Raw genomic sequence first — 21,349 nt, 5'->3', positions numbered from 1 at the left:
AAATCAATCAAAACAAAACAATATAAATGATATAGGATTCTAAAACAAAATAACAGGGAATTAACAGTGGCTACCACTTTCCCTTTTTAGATATTTCTTCCCTTTTCACTTTCACACTATCTACCGTACATTTTGGATCCCACTAACTCCTTCAATTTTTTTTTTATACTAGGGAGACAACATGATGTTTACCTATATGAATGCAAACCATTTCACCCAAAAGCATGATCACAAAGTGCATCCATTTACCAACAAAAGCCTCATGATTATTCCTTTTTATAGCTGAGCAGCTTTCCACTGTATAAAAATGCTATATCTTTTTCATTCATTCTGTGGTTGATAGGCAAGTTGTCTCTTTTTCTGGTTCCCTGTCTCATGGAGCACTGTTTTCTTTCCTTTGACTTTCAATCTATGAAGTGCCTTTCAAGTTAATGTGTTTCTTGTATACCATCTATTGATGGATCTTGTTTCTTGATACACTCTGCCTGTGTTTCTTTTTATTGGTGAATTGAGGCCTGCTACAAAAATGGTTACAATCAATATGGACCTGTTCATCTCTGCCATGCTTTTTTCCTACTTTTGACTCCCTACTTTTCCCCTCCGTTCAATTGTCTGCCCTGCTTGGCAATCCCATTCTGCTGCTGTTCCTGGAGCCATGGTCATCTTTATCTCTCTCCAGAATATCCTTTAGCACTCTTTGTAGGCTTGGTTTTGTGGTCTTGAATTCCTTCAGTTGTTCTTTGTCATGGAAGTATCTTGTTTCTTCATCAATTATGAAAGATAGTTTTGCAGGGCACATCAATCTAGGTTGGAAGTTGTTTTCTTTCAGGACTTGAAATACCTCACTACAAGCTCTTCTTGACTTGAAGGTTTGTGTTGAGAATTCTGCTGTGATTCTTGATGGGTTTTCCTTTATAGGTGATCTGTTTCTTTTCTCAAACAACCTTTAATATTCTGTTCTTGTGCCACACTTCTGGGGTCTTATTATATGTCAGGGTATGGATTTATTTTGGTTATGGCTAGTTGGAATTCTACATGTCTCACTTATCTATATGTCAGGTCCTTTTCCCACACTTGAAGTTCTCTGCTATTACTTCCGTAAATAATCTCTTTATGTCATTTGTGTTGACTTCTGCTTTTTCACTGACACCTATCATTCTTGAATTATTTTGCTTTGCATTGTCTTACAGCCACTGAATTGTTCCCACAGTTCCCATGAAGATGGCATCTGTGGCCAGGCCCCCTGAGAAAGATACAGCCCTGCCTGGGCCGGGTTCCCCCATGGCCCAAGCCTTGCGCACAAGGCCACAGGCCCAGGGCAGTTCTCGACCTTAGGCTGCAGGACTTCCCCGAGCAGCCACCTTAGAGCCACCCCCGCCCGTGCCAGGCTTTCCCCGTGCCACCTGGGTGTCTTCCCCAGGCTCTGGAACCGTGGTGGATCCAGGTCATGTGAGGCATCTACGGGAGCAGTGCGGGCTCAGGCTTTGTCCCAGCTTTTGGCATCAGGGGACTTTCGACCTTTACTGTGGCCGCTCATGGTGGTAAGCAGATTCCACTCCAAAGCCACGTGCTCTTTGTTCGAATTTTTTCTTTTCTAAAAGCATTAATGTTCAAATTGACCAAAGGGAGAAAACTTGATGTTATTTTCCAATACTTCTTTTAGAAATACTCTCCTCACCAGAAGTTACTGATTAACTTGCTTTAGATGTGGAAGAACCATTTTACAGGGTGTTGTTGATACAGGGGAATTTCATTCCCCAACTACTATATGCCCAGTACAAGTTCGTGTTCTCTAAAATCAAAGAACAAATTTTAGGAACAATGGAGGTTAAGGGCAGAAATAACTACTGAAAGTTTCTGTCTGAGCGAGAGACAGAGGGGTCCAGAGCGGGTTGCCTGTAATTTCTTCTTTTATGTGAGATACTACTCATTTCTTTTACAGCCTCATGAAACAGTTTCTTTACTTCAGTTGCTATCATCCCACTAATTTTAGGTGTGACTTTCGCTTTCTTTCATATCGATGTCTCTTGGACTCGTTCTCTTTGTGCTGGAGGCCAAAGACTGCCTTTTGCTCCTTCCTCTTGACGTTTTCCTTGCTTCCTCCAGCTGAGTGGGTTGTGAGGCCCCAGGTGCTTCCCACATGGCATACACTTCCACAGTGTAGGAGATGTGTTAGGCACCTTGTTTTTCCTAACCCGGGTTCCCCAGGAGGCGGTGGGATGCAGGCCTAGCTTCTTGAGACACTGGCGGCTTCTGCAAGGTGTGGCTGGCTGGTTCTCCTGGTTTGCACTGGCTACCTGGTGGAAGAGTCCCAATGGCGGTCAGCTTGCATGCAGGGGCTTAGCTGGCTGTTTCTCCCAGCTGGTGTTGGCTACTCGTGAGAGAGTCCCCTCTTCAAGTGACTCGTGGTGTGGGACTCTGTCACAAAAACCCTACCAAAGTAGTACAACAGCATCAGAAAGCTTCATTTGCAAATCCTGTCAGGAGTGTAATTCCAGCACTTGAAAGGCCAAAGCAGGCGGATCACCGAGAGTTCTAAGCCAGCTTAGGGTATACAGTGAGTTCAAGGCACTATAAACTACATAAGGAGACAAGTTTGTGGAAATTTCAGTCCACAATCAGTTGGCTCCAAGGCAGGGTAGCATGACACAGGGCAACACTTCAAGGTGGCAGAAGACAGCAAAGCAACAAGAACCCGAATCTATTATTTTTAAGTTTCCTTGGACACTGTTCTAGGAAAATTACTAGTATAGTTCACCTAGCTTGTCATTCATTACATAAATACCTTCAATCAATACACCTTTATCTGTGATTTATTTCTGAGATAAGGTCTTACTGTGTACCTAGGCTTGCTTTGTCTCAGCCTCCCAAGTGCTTGGCTTACTCATACATGCCACCACACCAGTGTTCCATATATCTTCAAGATAGGGACCCCAACAACTTCTTTCTTCTTTAAACATTCACAACTGTGCTATTATCCTGATCTGATTTTACCCAACTATTCAAAACTATTCAAATGTTCCACTATAATGGAATTACTTCCAATAAACCCAGAGATTAAAACACACTTCATATACTACCCCACCCACTGAACATAGCATAGCCTAGGCCTGCCTACCTTACTCCTTTTATCCCTAGTGTTCCACTTTAGGAACACTCATAACAACAACAACAACAACGTAAAATTTTTTCTCTGTAAATTCTTTTTTCTATGGATTTTTCTAGGTAATACACAAGAATTTCATGCAAAAATTCAAAAACTTGCAATCTTCAGCATAATTGGGTTAGCAATAGTCTATGGCTGAGCAAAATCATCTTAACATAGGCACATTTTAAAATAAAGTACTGAGACAAACACAGTACCACATCTGTAATTCCAGTGCTCTGACAGGCTGAGACGGGAGAATCACAAGCTCAAGAAAAGCCTGGGCAGCTTGGGCAAATAATAACGGAGATGTAGCTTAGAAATAGAGCACTTGGGGCTGGGGATTTAGCTCAGTGGCATAAGCGCCTGCCTTGCAAGCAGGCAGTCGTGAGCTCGATCCCTGGTACCGATAAAAAGGAAAAGACAAAAAAAAAAAAAAGAAAGAAAGAAATAGAGCACTTACCTGGCAAGTATAAGGCCTGGGATTCAACTCCCAATACTTCAAAAATAAAGTATTGAATAGCTCACAGAGTTTATGAATACTGTATTAAAAGTGAAAAATGGTATTACTGCTGGCCTAGAAAAAAATCAGAACTCAAAGTCTGGTTTCTGCTGAATGCTTATCACTTTCGTACCATCACAACACTGACCCGAAGTCAAATAAGCCTAATCAGGGACAGCTGGAGCTTTCCTACACTGCAGCAGAGTTGTGCTTAAAAGTCACGCGTTCTACTTAATATTGCATAGTTATTCATTAAACATGTAAGCTATTTTGCTTCTCTTGCTTCATCTATAACTATAAAAGTTAATTCATTGTTTTTCTAAGTATCTTATAGCTGTATTTGAGAGATTTAAATTAAATATTTTTACATTAGTCATTAGGCTTCTATTCAAGACATCATATCCTCTCTCCATGTTTCTGGCCTAAAATCTATCTTAAAGGCAAACCTTTTCATTTATTTGTACTACTTTGACTTAGAATATAGATATACTCCTCTGTTGTTCAGCTTATAAAAGCAGTATGGTACTCTATGGGGAGTTTTGATTGTAGATTTTTTATAAGGACAATCTTGCCTAGCTGGGTGTGGTACACCTACAATCCTATTACCAGGAGGCTGAGGTAGGAGGATCGCTATGGGTTGGAGGCCAGCCTGGATTACACAATGAATTCAAGGACAGCCTGAGCTACACAGAGAGACCCTGTCTCAAAAAGACAAAAAAAAATCTTGCCTTTTTCTAGGTTAGTTTTTAAAGCTTATGAATGTCTTTAATTGGAAATACAAAACACTCACCCCATATACCCTTAGATCAGCTTCAAACTACCTGCAATATAATTTCTCTCGAAAGTCAAATCTAAGAAGTATTTACAGAAAGCTAACTTGCAGTCATAAATGGGAACACATCCCATTCATCTGCTGGCTAAGGGTGTGGCTCAGGGGTAGTTTGCATGTTCCCGTGCAGGAGGCCAAATTCCATCCCGCACCAAAGCAATCATCCACAGAGCCAGTCAGTCACAATTCCAACTGTATGGCCTCTGGAATCCTGCAAACTGGCCTAGGTGACTGGCGCTGTGCCACTGTATCTGACAGCTGCAGTCCTGTGTCACCCAGAGAGCAGGAATACCTACCCTAAACCTGAGTAAGAAATTGCTACAAAATTTGGGTGGTCAGTGGCTAAAATGGCCTGCACTGCTCTCCCTTGCTTTTGTTTGTCTGCTAAGCCAGGTTTCGCTGTGTAGTTCAGGCTGAAACCGGCCTCAAACTCATGGTGACCCTCCTGCCTCCACCTCTGAGAGTGTTATAACTTATAGGCATGTGTCACCACGCCTGGCTCCCTTGTTTGAAAGGGCATTATAAGTCAGGTATTAATTATATTTCTTTCTTTGTTTTAAACACTAGGAATTCAAAACTGACTTTATAATAATAATGTGAAGTAGTTTCTGATAAGCTCCAATTATTAACCTTTCTTAGGTCTATTCTTACTATTCTATTATCTACTTTCCTTTTCAACTTCTGTTACTTTTAACATACTATACAGTTAAAAGCTACCACAAGTATTTTTTAAAGACATTAATTCATCTAACAGTTATAAGCCAACTAGTTAAAACTCTTGCCCTAAACAATATACAGTATTTAAAAAAAAAAATACAACAGTTAAGGAAACAACCCAATTAAAGAGTGGGCAAAGGACCTGAAAAGACATTTCTCAAATCATATACAAATAATCTTATTCCAAGTGCCTGGAACCAAGAATGACCTGAATTTTGAGCTTTTTCCAGATTCTGTAGTATCTGCATGTACTGAAGTAGCTTGGGGATGAGTTCCAACTCTAAACACAAAACCCTTTACGTTTCACAACATACATACAGTCTATGGACATTTTTAATAATTATGTGCATGAAAAAATTCGGGGTATGGAACTTCCATTGGTGGTATCATGTCACCATTAAAAAATTTCAATAGGGGCTGGGGATTTAGCTCAGCGGCATAAGCACCTGCCTTGCAAATAGGCAGTCATGAGTTCAATCCCCAGTACCGATAAAAAGGGGGGAAAAAAAGTGTCAAATGTGCATCTAATCCAAATCTAAACTAAGGGACATTCTTTAAAAAAAAAAAAAAGTTTCACTGGTTGGAGCATTTGGACCTCAGATTTGCATATTACAAATGCTCAACTCACAGTTTGAAAAAAACACTCAATGTCACTAATTAGCAGGGAAATGCAAATTAAAATAAAATATTACCTCACAACAGCCAAAATGCCAATTACAAAAAAACACAGAAAGATTTGCATGTAAGGATGTGGAAAAAAGGGAATCCTGGTATACAGTATTGTTGATGGGATATAAATTTGTATAGCTATTATGGAAAGCAGTAAGAAACTTCCTTAAAAAACACATCTAGCCAGACATGTGGTGCATGCCTATAATCTCAGCACTTGGGAAGGTAAGGCACAAGGATTGCCCATGAGTTCAAGGCCAGCCTGAACTAGAGTGAGACCCTGTCTCAAAAAACAAACCAAAAAAAAAAAAAAAAACACTACAAAAAGAAAGAAAGAAAGAAAGAAGGCCAGAGGTTTAGCTCAGTGGTACAAGTGCCTGCCTGGCTAGGAAGATGTCATTAGTTTGATCCTCAAGACAACAACAAAAAAAAAAAAAAAAGAAAGAAAGAAAGAAAAGAATCTCACAAATCTAGCAACCACATTGAGTATATGGCCAAAGAAAATGAAATTACATATTGGTGATACTGGCATTCCCACACTCATTATTCACAACAGTGATGACACAGAATCAACCTATGTCCAAAGGACTGGACAAGGAAAATGTGGTTTCCATGCACAGAAGAGCACCACTCAGCCTGAAAAAATGAAATCCTTGCTCTGAGCCCTGTTCTGATCCAATCACAATGATAAGTATTAGGATATGGGGTGCAGAAGGATCCCCTTCTGCAGCTTTTTCTGAATTTTTTATTATATGTTCCTTCAACATGTAATATAGTCAGCAGATCAATGGCCCTCAAAAAAAAAAAAAGGAAATCCTATTATTTGGGACAACATGGATGACCCTGCAAGACCTTCTTATGTTTAGTGAAATAAGGCAGCACATAACACAATAACCACACGATCTTACTCACAGGTCATCGGGTGGGAAGAGACTCAGAAACAAAGAGTAAAATGGTGGGAACCAAAGATGAACAGGTGAAGCGGGGAAAAAGGCGGGAAGAGAAGATGCTGGTTAAAGGACATGAAATTTCAGTTAGAATGAAAAGTTCAAGAAAGCCGCTGTACATCATGGCAACTGTAGTTAACAACAATATTTTACACATTTGAAAATTGTTAAGAGTAAATTTTAAGTGTCCTCAACACAAAAAATAAGTATGACACATGTTAGTTTGACTCAACTATTTCACTATTTATACGTATTAAAGCATCATGGAACCACAAATACATAAATTTTCAATAAATATGTATCATTTTTACTTGTCAATTTCAACTAGAGGTTGGGGATGTAGCTCAGTGGTAAAAAGCCTGCTCAGTACCTGTGAGACGCTGGTTTCAATCTCCAGCACAAAATGTTGAACTGTTAAAATTTTTAGATTAAAATTGATTACCCATATGTTCACATATATTTGTTTCCTTTCCTATATAGGTCTAGATTTACATTAATCCTCACTACACTGTCTCGAATATTTACTGCAGCATAACTAGTCTTGAAATCGGTTAGTTCTAGTCTCAGACTTTGTTCTTTTTATCTGTTCCCTACAGCAAAGAGCCTCACTGGAGGCAGACTATAATGTCAAGAACAGAGAGGTTCTGGGTTTGAATAATAATCTTTTACTATGTGACTTAGGTGACCCTGCCATCTCCAAGACTGAATTTTCATTTCTGTAAGAAATAGCTAATAATACTTTCCCATCTACCTAAGAGAGTTACTCAGACATCTCATGGGAAAAAAGGGAGAAACATTTTTTTTCTAGAGGGAGACTAAATTAGCACAACATCTTTGAAAGCAACTGAAAAATGTACACCACTGATTACTTCTTTTGGCTAATATCAACCGCAAAAAACACTTATCAAATGTTCCTGACATTGATACAGGAAATTTGTATTTCTAAAGAAACAATAAGCTGGGCATAGTGACATATGCCTTTAATTCCAATACTCTGGGAGGCTGAGGCAGGAGGATGGTAAATCAGAGCCAGCCTGAGCAATTTAGAGACACTATGAGTCACTATCACTAAAAAAATACAGTAGTAATAATAATAATAAGACCTGGGTATGTAGTTCAGCGTGAAGGCCCTGGAGTCAATCCCCTTTATTGCAAATAATAAAAAAGATGCAAAAGACTGTATTAAAAAAATGTTCACCATAACATCACCTGAAATCACAACATTGAAAGTAGCATCAAATATTATATTCACTTCTAATATTTATTAAGATCTGCATTAAAGCAGACCCTTCTGGCACTATTTAGTGCAAAAGACATAATGATAGCACGGTGTGTGAAGGCTGCAAAGATACACCAAGTGCTAACAATGGTTATAGTTAACTTTCCCAGTGAGTAAAAGATTAAACTTTTCCTCTCTGCTGCCACGTTCTTAACATGCAGATATTTTTCAACAAGGGCTCGCAATACATTCAACCAAAATAACTACTTACTTTCCAACACAATGGTATCACAGATTCAAGGAACAGGAAACACTGTTTACATAGGTTTTGTCTTCATTGATCAGCTACACTGCCGTAGGCATTTACAGTATGTCAAGAACAGTTCTAGACACTGGCAATACAACCGTGAACAACACAGTCCTTGCCCTCAAATCCTTTCCATTCTACCGATCTTAATTTCAACTAGGTCAGCAACTGTAGAGAGCTGTGTCCTTAGGATGGCTGTAAAACCATCAGTCTACTCAAGGCGAAACACTGCTTCAAAGTTCGCTTTCCTTGGAAGCTAAGTGCTGTTTATAGCTTTAAAAAGTGCAATATGTGATTCATTCAGGGCATGACCGCGTTCCTTAAAAAGCTCAGGCAACAATACCAACCTGCTGGCTATAAAGTACTACTTCACACGGTCATAGGCTCTGAAGTGAACTAACGCAGTAGGTACGCACGGCTTTTGCTGTTACAGGGCTGACTACCCGGGGACACCTGTCGGGTTGGTTCAGGAACTCCCAGGGTAGCTCCACCTGCGAGGCCAGGTTGGACACGCGTCTGCAGCCTGAGCACCCCGCCAGGGCGCGCCTCGAGAGCGATCAGCGTCAAACCGTGACTCGGGGGTGAGTCTGGTCCAGGAACCTCACAGCTGCGCCCACCGCGAGTCCGCCACGGAGCCAGCGAGTACTTTTCTTTCTAGCCACTTTTTCTTTCTTTCTCTTAAAGTTTACTAGAGATGCACACCGAGCATCCCCCACCCAGGTGATCTGCTGGGCCGCGATCAGACCCCGCGCGCACCGCAGAGGCCGGTGACAGCTTTATGGCCCCGCGCGCGTCCAGGGTCCCCGCCGCCCCCCCACCCCTGGGCGCCCGGCCTTACCTGACACACGGAGGCGCGGAAGCCCGCGAAGCCTGCGCGCTCGGCGACCTGCAGCGCCCGGTCCCCGAGCTCCGACTCCTTCCCGCGCCGGTCATACAAGTACACCGTCCGGGGGCCATCGCTCGCCGTCCCCGCCTCGGCCCCGCCGGGCCCACCGCCGGCAGCTGCCATATTGGAGGAAAGGCGCACAGACAGCGGCGCCGGCGTCCGCCGCCTCAGTCCCGCGGCGCGGCCTCGGCGCGGCGCCCTCCGCCTGAGTTCCTGGGCGCCTGGAGGCCTCGGCCCAGCGCGCGGCGGCACCCCCTCAGCCGCGGGCGCGCGATCACCCGGGAACCGATTCAAATGCGCTCGGGCTCGGGCACCACGTCACTTCCGCAGAGGAGGAGACGCGTGGCGCGCTCCTTACGGGCCCGCGCCCGCCCCCGCCGCCGCCGCCGCCGTCCACGCGAGCCTAGCCGCGCCACCGGGCAGCAGGGCCCCTCCGCAGCCTCCAGCCGTGTGGCGCAGGAAGAAGAGCGGGTGCGCGCGAGAGGCGGAGCCAAGCCGGCGGGCCCTGCGGGGAGGGCGTGGCCTCGAGCGACAAAGCCCCGCCCCAGCGAGCCCGGATTAGGAGGGAAGCGCAGACCCCGGGCGGGCGCGTGCGCACTAGTGGGCGTGTGCCGAGGCCAGGCGGGAGGGCGTGTGGCGGGAACGTCTCCCGAGGTCGCGCTTTGTCTTAGCATCTCCTCAGGATTCCTCGAGTGGAGCTTGGCCGTGTGGCTCCTGGAAGCTTCGAGCGCGGCCTCGCGGGTGGCATGGCCAGCAGCGAGCACGTGGCCCCCACCTCGTCCCCGTTGTCGCGGGACTCGCGTGGAGACACGGGGCGCAGTGGGCAGGAGGAGGCGGCAAGGCCGCGTGGGCGTGACCGGGGTCGCTCACTCGCTGTGAACCGTGGTCCCTGAAGTCCAGATGCTCAAAAGATGCTTCACAGACGGGTCACTTACCATACAGACCGCTGTCGGGTGGGCAGGGAGCCTTGTTAGATTTACTCTCCAATTCTTAAAAACGTAGAGTGCGAGTCAGTGATGTAGCTGAGGCGTGATGGAATATTCGATGACTGTTTCAATCAAAACTGTCTTACAGTAAGACGCGTCGCCCTGAGTCCCCCCAAAGCCTTGCCCCTCGCCTCCGACACTCTGGTCCTTGTGTTCTTGCCCCTTTCTGGAGCAGCCCGGAAGGCCTCCTTCCCGTCTTCCTGGTCGTCTCCTTGTCCTAAACCCATTTCGCAAGTTTAGTTTTCATGATCGCTTCAGCTCCAGGGAAGTGCCCAGAGATCTGTGCTACCAGATCTGGCCATAAAGATGATGAGGATGTAGCCTGCCTTGCCATTGGATGGCCCTTGGCAGCAGCAGTCACTGTATTTTTTATTGCACCTTGTAAAGATACTTAAGACTTCCAGAACTGCTTCAGAAAGTAGCGAGAATGATGGGGGAAATGCAAAGGGATGTAGTTGGCTTTAACTAGAATTTTAAAAAAAAATTTTTTTTGAACACTTCTGATCAGCCTCCCTACATTCACGAAGCCCAAGTTTGTAAATTGAGGGATGATTCAAATTTCCAAAAGTTCAGGTTGGAGGTTCCAAAAGTATTTTTTCTGTTTTTCTGGGACTGCCCAAAACCTTCATGGTTACTTATCACAGGGAGAGAGAGCCTGATGAAGTCAGTGTGTGTTGTAAACAGTTTTGGTCGTTGCTGGCAACCTGTTCCCGGATGGTGGTAGATTATCACTGCCCTGATGGACATCACAGGAAGAACTCTGGAAGGAAAGTGTGAAGGGCTGTCATTGGAAATAAAAAAAAAAAAAAAACAGGTGGGAGAATGGAGCAACAGTTTACAGAAGTTGGAGAGTTAAGTTGTGTACAAATGTTATGTGTGTTCCTAGAGGTGATGACACCAGGGGACACAACTCCCCAATTGCCATGGCGTTTTTATGAAGCCTGTGTTCTATCTTCAATTCATGTGAACATTTCCTTCCATCTCTTTGTATACTGCGCATTTGATATGCTCTCAAGAAAAATTACAAATTATTCAATTCTTAGCTAATGAATTGCTTTTTTATTTTGGCAAGTTGGAACTACAGCTAGAGGCTCATCAGGATGATAATTTCTCATCTCTGCATCCCACCATATTATGCAGTCGCATGGGTACAGCAGAGATAACCTTTTCTGTCCTCCGGAGGGACTTCAGGACAATTTACAGGAGATCCAAGAGGCCGCAGAACGATGCACTTGACTATTACAGTTCTTGTTTGTTTTTGTGGTACTGGGGGTTGAACCTGGACTTTCACATTGAGCCACATCTCCAGGCCTTCTTTTATTCTAAATTGCCCGGGCTGGGGCCAAACTTTTCATCCTCCTGCCTCACGCTCTCAGAGCTCTGTCCTACCTGACTGTCCTCAGAAGCTTTTTAAATTGATTGTTGTCGCTACTGGAGCTGCAAACAATCAATTATGGTTAGAAAGCTGCTGTTTGCTTCCACATAAAGCTCATTATCAGATCCCACAACCCTTGTAATTTCATAATGTTCCTAATTACCATGTGCTTCCTGTCTCAGTGACAGCCCTAATAGAACATCTTTGACCACTCAGAAGGAACAAACTTTTAGATCATCACTACTTCCAAAAATGTTCTCTCTCTCTCTCTTTTTTTTTTTCTTTTTTTGGTGATCATGGTTTTGTGCCCTCTTCTGCTATCCCAAACCTAAGAGTCACATTGCCTCTCTGGACTAGAACTAGAACGATGGACTCTTATCCTTTTTCAGCCCCTCCCCATATCTCAGATTGAGATTGTAAGGATCAGCAGTGCAATTGAAAAATTATAGATATGTTAATGCCTCTGATCACAAATGCTTCTGTTCATGAATAGTTTGGTTCACAGACAATCCTTCAGTGAAACTTGGTGCCGTTCTTGGACTTCCCATCAGGTGAGGAACCCATCTGTGGCCATCTTACCCAAAGTCCCGGAGTGAGTTTGTGAACTGAGGTACCACTGTGCGTGGCATAATAAGAACTGTCCTAGCCGGGCATGGTGGCGCATGCCTGTAATCCCAGCAGTCGGGAGGCTGAGGCAGGAGGATCACTGCGAGTTCGAGGCCAGCCTGGGCTACAAAGTGAATTCAAGGCCAGCCTGAATGCAGAGCAAGATGCTGTCTCAAAAAATAAATAAAATTAAAATTTAAAAAAGAACTTTCCTAAGAATAAGACACTGGCAACAGAGTAAAGGAAGCACTCCATGTTCTGCATAACTTATACCCTGTTTAAATGATAACGTAGCAGTTATTAAGTGTCTTCATTCAGCAGATACAGAGAAATTGAGGGTGCCAATCAAAAATCCCTATCTTTGTGGTGCTCACGTTCTACTGGGGGTGACAAACAATTTTTAAAATATACAGAGTTCATATGGTGATCAGTGTCCTATTGAGAGCAGGGCGTGGTGGTATATACCTATAATCCCAGCTACTCAAGAAGCTGGGGCTGGAAGATCTCAAATTGGATGCCAGCCTGGGAAGTTTAGCAAGGGCCCTCTCAAAATAGAAAATGAAAAGGGCTGGAGATGTAGCTCAGCAGTGGGGTGTCTTTGGGTTTGGGGAGAATTAGGGACCCACCATGATGGAATAGAGGGCTAGCCTGACAAAACACACCCCTGGGCACAGCATGCTGTTAGCCACTGTACCATGAGATAATACCTCTGACATGGTGTTAACAGTTGCTTGGGTTGCATCCCAGAGAATTGGAAGTCTATTCCTCACAATCCCCCTGGTACTGGGGATTGAACCCAAGGTCTTCACGCATCCCCAGCCCTTATTTTTTTTTTTTTTAATTTTCAGAGAGTCTCTTGCAAAGTTGTGAAGTTGGCCAAGCTGAGGATAAACTTGAGATACTCCTGGCCTCAGCCTCCAATGTGCTGAGATTATGGACTTGTACCACTATAGCTGGCTTAGGCCACATTTCCCGAGAATACTGGTTCTTCACTCCGGCCTATAGATAACTGACAGAAATGACATAAAAACTTGCCATCTTGTCTTCACATCCTGTCTATCCCTTTTGCCCCCTTAGTCCTTGAATCACATTCTAAGCTCTATATGAAACCATGTTGCTGATTGAAGATCTGTTTTGCCCTTGCCTATGGGAACCTTGGTAACTTGGCCTGTTGTCTACTGCAGTTGGGATGTGTCACTTTTCCAGTGGCTCAGCACTGAGAATCCTCCAGGCCCCTCATGAGACCAGTACTTGGATGCAACAATAACTTGAGCTAGAAGAGGAGCCCAGCAGGCTCTGAGCGAAGCTGAAGGCCGGACCCCAGTGCAAATCCAGGGTGTTTTGCACAGAATGCTGGGCAAACCCAGCAGCCTGCAGGACAAGCTGACCATGATCACATCATGGTCCAGGTCTGTCACATCTTTTGGAACCACATCTTTAGCCAAAGGGGATTAGTGGACTTTCGCCCACCCCAGCTCATAAAAGAAAACCTGCTGCCATCTTTGTTGTGCAAGCAGCAGCGTGGGCACCCTTTCTCAACCAAGTGCAGGCCGTCTTGGGGTCAGAGCCCACATAACACTGTGTGTGCTTACGTATTTGTCCCAGTCTCATTCCCACCCTCTGGGGGTCCAAAGATCCCATGTCTGCTATCAGCTCTGATCCCTAGCCATGGAAAGTGCTGCTGTTACTAGGACTATTGGTGATGATGATAGCATGGGGGAAATGCAGGCTGGAGGGTAGCAGGGTCTGAAGCTTTAGAAAGAGTTGGCAGAAATCTCTTTGCTAAGGTGAATTTGATCAGAAACCTGAAGGAAGTGAAAGACTGGGAAAAAGTGTTCCTGCAAAGGGAAAAATGTCCACGAAGTCCCGGAGTTTTGGACAAACTCACCATGCTTGACAGTTACAGAAACATGGGGCAGCGGTCAGAGACATCAATGGGGCGAAGAGGAGTAATGGAAAAGATCACGTATGACCTTGTAGGTCACTGTGACAACTTTGGCATTAACTCTCAATAAAATGGGGAGGATGGAAAGAATTGGAGCAAAGGAGTGATATGGATTTTTTATGGGTTTACTTTGTTTTGTTTGAGGCAGAATTTTGTCAAATTGCCCATGGTAGCTCAAATTGTACTCCTCCTGCCTCAGCCTCCCACGTTGCTGGGATTACAGGCATCCACCACCACACCGGCCCTCTGATGTTTTTTAAAGACAAACACATGATAAGAGTACAAGAGGCCAAATGCAGAAGCCAGAAGGCCAGACTGGAAGGTGCTTCAATAACCTGGGGAAGAAGCAGTGAGCACTTGATCTAGGCTGGCCAAGATGGATGTGTTTCTAAGATGACATTTAAAAATGGCAGATGTGTCCATGGAAGAGAGAAAAGCATGGGGTATGTGAAGCAGAGAGTAACCAGACCAATCGCTAAAGCTTGTGGCTCTTGAGGAAGCGCAGTGTGCATGTTTCTACCTACTCTGCATCTCGACTGCTGCCTGGATTTAGGGGCATCCACATCCAGTGCAGCTTATTGCAGGCAGAGCACACCTGCCCCGGAATTTATGGCTGAACCGACCACATCCTGTCCAGCGCCTCTTGAAGCTGAGACACGTCACACGGCTGGACTCAGCAGTCAGGCGTTAACAGGACAGCAGCGGTTGCCTGACTCCAGGTAGAAAGGCATCGTATACTCAGGGAACCAATTCATGATTTTTAACTATGCTCTGACTAGATACCTCCAGTTTCCCTTCCACGCCAATATTGGGCATTGAACACAGGGCCTTTGCACTACTCTATATCCTCAGTTCAATCCTCTTTTTTATTTTAAGACAGAGTCTTGCTAAATTCCAAGGTTACCCAGGCCAGGCTTGAGTATACCATCTGCCATCCTTCTGCCTCAGTCTCCCAGAGTGCTGGGATTATAAACTATGTAACTTTGAAGTCAGACTGACCAATCTTCCAGCAAATCTATAACTGCCAATTTCCTAGCCAAAAATATGTTTTCTGGGGTTTGTTTTGTCTTTGGGGGGTTGTTTTTTGTGTTCCCAGTACTGGGAACAAACTCAAGGACATCCTACCCCTGAGCTATAACATGGGCTCCAGCCCATCTCATTTTTAATTTGAGGCAAGGTCTCACTAAATTGCCCATGTTGGCTTCACACTTGTGATCCTCCTGCCCCTGCCTTCCAAATAGCCAGTTACAGGCATGTGCTGCTGAGTGCAACCTGTTTCTGCTTTAAAAGAACAAGAAGGGGATTCTTTGCCTTGCATCTAAAAATCCTGATTGATCCCCTAAGGAATTATATTCCTCCTATGCATGTTGTAATAGTAACAACTGCCAATTCATTGCATAAGGGAGCCACTTTGTTCTATGAGTTCTGCTAGAGAGATATTCCTACATTAGAACTGAGGGCAGGGCATGTTAGGAAAACAGGAGGAAAAATAAAGGTATGAGTTCAGGGGGACAGATTCATTTCAGAACAAACTTAAAAGGAACCACCCTGGCATTTGGACCAGACTGGTAACTCTTATACAGGCTACAAGATCTTTATTATAGAGTAATGACACAAAAGGAGTGTGATTACTTACTTTTCTTGTTGCTGAGACAAAATACCTGACACCCACAAGTTAAAGGAGGAAGGGTTTATTTAGCTCACAGTTTATAGAGGGTTCAGTCCATAGTCAGCTGGCTCCAAAGCAGGATGCAGCAGACAGGAATCACAGAGGAGAAAGAGCAGCAAGCCTGTCTTCCCTCTGTCCATTTATGTTCCATCCAGGCCTAAGGGTGTTGATTGGTGTTGCCCACCCCAGGATGGGGACTGCCATTATCCACACCCAGAAATATGCTAATGTAAACCTGTGAACTAATTTAGCACCACACTCATAATCCCAGTATCACATACCCTAGACCCAGCCAGTTTGGAAAAGCCTCACCTATGAGCAATTGAGGCTTTGGAAATGTCCAGGCGCAAGTCATAACAGAGGTGCTTTGAGAGAAAAAGTTCGGAGTGGGACTTTTGATGGGGAGAGCTCGGCGTGAAGGAGCTGTGCCAGCTGCCAAGGATGGGTTGAAGTACAGGGACTGGTGGTCACCTGTCAAGAGCAGGGCTGAAGGGTGATGGGAGTTAGGGGTTATCCATGGCCACTGAGCCTTGTTAACCCATGATTACCTGCAGGAGGGGTAAAAGCACAACAGGATGGAAGAGGCTTTAACATGGCCTCTGGTCAGCCCTAGGATGGTGGTGGTCAAACTTTTCATTCCAGACTCTGTGGACAGATAAGGAAAACAGGTAGTGCATCTCTTCCTTAACTACTTTCTGCTGATTAGGGGCATGGTTGAGATTTTGACTGAACCAAACAAGGAGAGCTGCCCTGACATGGTCATTAGGAGCCGCCTGTGACATGGCCACAGTCCTGCTGGTGAGAAATCTTTGAAACAGAGTAATGAAGCCCAGCAGTCCAAACAGGCAAGAACAGGCACTACAAAGGGAAGACTCCAAGACAGAATAGTGGACTTCCCTGAATCCCATCAACCCTGCAGGGTACTGCCTAGACCTCGGTGTCTGTCTCCTGCAGAGCCTCTGCTCCACAGTCACAATTATTTGGGATAAATTACAACATGTTGTACGAAGCATGGCTTATGTGCCCCCTTGTGCAGGTGTAAGGAGATCTAAAGCCATATGATTTTGTAAAATTACCTTTCTCACTTGGGGTGTTTCATCCATTAATAATGTTATAGCCTGGCAAATAGCATGGGCTCAGTGCTGGGCTAAGGCTCTACATCCAAGTCTACCCTACCCAGCAACTCCTGGAAGGGTCACAGCCAGAGGGTAAAACCACCAGGTGTGCATTTTATACGCTGCTACTAGTGGTAGACTGCATCCCAGTTTTGGAGGCCTTCTGGAGGAGAGGAGAAACTATAGCCAGGAATACAAGCGTGTCCTCATGTGCACCATCCTGTCCGGTTAGAGGGTAGAAATGGCCATCTGCACATGTCCTGATGGAGCCGCATCTGTAAGAACTGTCCCATGGTGATTTTCTCATTCCACCACACAGTGCAGCAGCAAATGCAATATCATGACATAGGTGTCAGGTGTCCATCCTGCCCTGCAATTAGGATCAGATTGTTGTTCAACTCATCACACAATTGGGTCTTTCATGGTAATGCTTTCAGCTATTACCCACCCTCAGCCACTGGAGTCAGCACATCCCTTGAGTGGTTGTCCTGTTTTGCCCTGCTAGAGTGAGCTTTCCATGGCCCAGGGTGTTCCTCCTGTTCAGGTCCTTGCCTGTTTCAGCAAGAGAAAGCTGCCCTATTCTCAAATGTTGCCAGAGCAAGACGCCAGGGGAATCCTCTGTCTGCACTTCTGGGAATTTCTGCGCACACCCAGCGGCAGGAGTGTGGGCCCATGAGGCTGGATGATTTGCCATAATTACCCCAAACAGAGGATTCCTACAATGAGCCAGGTCCTTGTCACTTGTTCCAATGGACTATTCAGCCTCATTGATGGTTCAGTTGCAGTGGCCTTGAAATCTGAGTTACTGAGTGGAGGAAATAAGGGTACAGAAGGAAAAAAACTCTATTTGGATGGGGACAAAGTCACAAAGGGATCCCGGAAGCCTGAGATCACAGAGATGCTCTGGAAGGAGTGAAGGGGTAGTTCCTGGGCCAGAACACTGAGACATCTTGTAAAAGGAGTTAGAGAGGAAGGTGTCACGCAGCCACATTGTGGGTGGCGGTAAGCGTGAACCTCTACCGCAGTGGTCCCTGTCAGGGAGCAGGCAAGGACAGAGTTGGAGTTTAGCCGCTGCCAGAGTTGTGAGTGTTACTTGGGGTCCATCCCATTTAGGGCACAAGAGGTCTAGGGATGCCCTCACAGAGACCCAGGTGCCTGGCATAAATGAGGCCTTGAACCCATAGGCTGTAGGGCTGGTTGGGGAAGGTGAGGCTCAGTCTGCGCCCATGGTGAGCTGCAGGTGCATTTAACAGGGATGAGATTAGAGGACTCGGGGGTGAGGGATTCTGGTCCACTGAGGAACTGGAATCAAACTGTCCTACACATCAGTCCAAGGGCTTAGCATAGCAGGTTTACAGGGGAGGGTGCTCCGCCTGAAGAGGGCTGAGTGGGAGGAGGAGTCAGTGTTGTTGTGTGTCTAGATTGCGAGTTCAGTAAGTGTGTTTCTAAGATCCCATTTGTCCCTTCTACTTTTCCTGATGAATGGGCATGATAAGGAATATAAAAATACCAGTTTGTGTTAAGTGATTTTGCCAGGTGTAAAGAAATCCTAGAGGTGCCAGTGTGGTGGTACATACCTGTAATACCAACACTCGGGAGGCTGAGGCAGGAAGATCACTAAGAGTTCAAGGCCTGCCTGGGCTACATATGTTCACTACATATGTGAACCACATAGCAAAACCTTATCTCAACAAATGAAATAAACAGAAATAAATCTGAGAGGTAAATTCCTGTCTACAATCTGACTGCAGGCATGTGGGGAGTCTAAACTCTGCTATGATCTCGGTTAAAGGGGTGTTAACCACAGTGGAAGCCCCATGGTAGTGAAGATTTCCACCCGTTCTGTAAATGTATCCACTAACCAGTAAATAACAGGTCCTTTTAATGGGAAAGAGGGGAGCGTATGAGTGCAATCCATTTGTCAATCTTCTTCAGCCCTAGCCTGGTGTGTAGGGAAAGGAGGGGACAGATGGTAGTCTGAGGGGAAGTTTGCTGACTGATGGAGCAATCTTTTGAGAGTCGGTGCAGAGTTTTTTGTGGGATTGTGTGTGTGTGTGTGTGTGTGTGTGTGTGTGTGTGTGTGTGTGTGTGTAAATGGGAGAAATCCTGCATGAAAATGGGAGTTCAATTGGTAAAATGAGAGAGACATGAGAGGTCTCAGGGAGGACTCATTTTCTGTGCAAAAACCACCGCGGCCCATGGATGGTGGCCCCTTGTTCCTGCAGCCTCCATGGATCCTGAGGAGACTGACAAAGAGAAGAGGGGTTAGGTGGGGCAGAAGCCTGAAGCCGCTGCTCAAGCCAGGCGGTCTGCTGTGTTATTTCCTGCGGTGGCACATTTTTACCCCTTTGATGGTCTTTCTGGCCTGGGCAGGAGAAGGGCTGCCCGCCATAGGACAGGGGTCAGCTTTCCATTTGCAATGGGTGTTCCCTTGGTGTTAGAAACTCCTTCTGCCAGATTTATGCATTCGGGTGCGCAATATTGCAGGCATATTTAGAATCAGTGTATATGTTAGTGGCCCTGCCCTTTGCTAAGGTTAGCACTCTGGTTATTTCCATGAACGCGTCCTGCCGTGAGGTGGTGCCCTTTGGAAGTGGGGTGACCTCCATGACTTCCCTGGAGGAAAGGCACATTGTCATGACAGCCCTCTGCTACAGCATAAGCAGCCTGGTAAGGAGTGTTTTAGAGGCACCGTCCTCAGCAAACAATAGGGGATGGCTGAGATGTGAGTAGAGGTCAGGAGGTGAAAAAGTGTCAAGGAGAAATCTACCAATTCAGGACAGGAGTGGTCCTCTCAAGTCCCCGTGGGGCCAGGCTCAGGCATGAGTGAAGTGGAATTTAGCGGGACTGGGATGGAAGGAGATCAGAGTTCGTGTTAAGAGAGTGTAGGCTCTGAGTTCTACAGGGAGTGATGGAAGGAAGAGCCCTGCAGCTTAGCACACTCCACAGGTCACGGGAGGACCAGATGCAGAGGGGCTGATGATTTATTCTTTGATCTTCAGGGATAAGGAGAGCAGCAGCACCAGCACCTTGGGGCCCAGTGGCCAGCTGTGGTGATGGGGTCCAGCTGCTTAGAGGAGCAGGCTGCAGGGAGCAGGGAGGCCCAGTGCCTGAGGCCTTGTGCTTGGATATAAGACAGAGGATTTATTAGGGTTGGGAAGGCGTAAAGTGGGGCTGGGGTAGGGCTGTTTTCAGTTCCTGGAATGCACAGGCTAATAAAGAATCAGAAGTGAGGGGCCTCATAAGGTGATACAGCTATCACAGCAAAGAGGTGGATCCACAGCCTAAGACAGAAGGAGAGAAGTTCCCGTGTAGTCTTGGGGAAGGGTAGAGAGGAAACTGTGGGGTTTTATTTTGTTTTTGTCTTCCAGGATTTTTCCGGTAGTGGGAGTAATAGAGTCCCAAGCAAATCACCACTGGGTACATTTGGGCCTTGCATTTAGAGACCCCTAAACCTCCATCTGCCAGAAAGTTAAGGGGAAGAGCAATCTGAATTCTCCCTATGAATTTGTGAGGCTGTGGAGGAGGGAGGTCATCAGTATCCTGTGGAGGCCACTAGGGCTTTGGTCAAAGTCCGAGATGGCTTTGCATGCTTGCCCAAAGAGATGGGGCTGTCACAGAATCACTGTTGCAGGATTGTCCAGGTCCACTGCGGTGTGACCTCAGCTCGGGATCCGTCCAGGTGAATGCAAAGAATTTTGAGCAGAGGGGCCCAGGGCATTGTGAAGAAGAAGGTATCCTAAAGAGCAAGGATCAACAAGTGTGCTGTGTCTGGAGGTATGTGCCACTGTGTGGCTAGGAATCCTGGTGGCATCGATCCTGCCAGGGACCAGGCTTGAAGTACAGAGAGTAGTGGTCACTGTCAAAGGCAGGGCTGAAGGGTGATGGAGTTAGGGTTGTAACCATGGTTACCGGGCCATGTTAACCCGTGATTACATGTTTTTAGGAGGGGTAAAAGCCCAGCGGGATGGAAGATGCTTAAAGTGGCCTCTGGTCAGCCTAGGATGGTGGTGGTCAGGCTCCTTCAGGGCAGGAGCACTGGCACAGGAGGCAGGAAGCAAGAGGATTTCAAGTTCAATCTCAGCCTGGGTGCTTCAGTGAGGTTGTGTCTCAGTATTTTTAAAAGGGCTCAGAAAAGAGGGTCACTAAAGAGAGAACAGTCTCCTGTGCTTTCATAGAAAGCCACAGGGTCAAGCAGGACCACAACCCATCCTGGTGGCTGATGCTGACAGGAGCTGAGAGGCTCTGCACATGGTTCCAAAGTGATGCCTGAGGAGGCTTCACTGACCTTGACAGACAGCAAGGGGTGGATTTTGATTAACAAGGGTCTGACTATAACTTGGTCTTAAATAGCAGAAAAGTATAACCAAAAGATGCATGAAAACAGTACCATCATAGCTGTTAGAGTCAGTGGTTGTAAGGAGAACAATTA

General features: G+C 45.7%; 1 protein-coding gene across 1 annotated transcript in view; it reads right to left on the bottom strand.

The window, feature by feature from the left end:
- The window catches only part of Smchd1 (structural maintenance of chromosomes flexible hinge domain containing 1), a 127,963-nt gene extending 118,281 nt beyond the window's left edge, over positions 1-9,682 (bottom strand). The window contains exon 1 of the mRNA XM_063231901.1: positions 9,174-9,682. Within this exon, the coding sequence (XP_063087971.1) occupies positions 9,174-9,344 (171 nt within the window). The 5' untranslated portion in view covers positions 9,345-9,682. The remainder of the gene's footprint in view (positions 1-9,173) is intronic.
- Between the last annotated feature and the right edge of the window lie 11,667 nt (positions 9,683-21,349).

The sequence above is a fragment of the Cavia porcellus genome, unplaced genomic scaffold, assembly GCF_034190915.1.
Source record: "Cavia porcellus strain 051 isolate PalLab524CR breed Dunkin Hartley unplaced genomic scaffold, mCavPor4.1 scaffold_20, whole genome shotgun sequence".
Classification (NCBI taxonomy): Eukaryota; Metazoa; Chordata; class Mammalia; order Rodentia; family Caviidae; genus Cavia; species Cavia porcellus.
The sequence above is the reverse complement of the archived record's forward strand: the minus strand, read 5'-3'. Positions and strand labels throughout refer to the sequence as shown.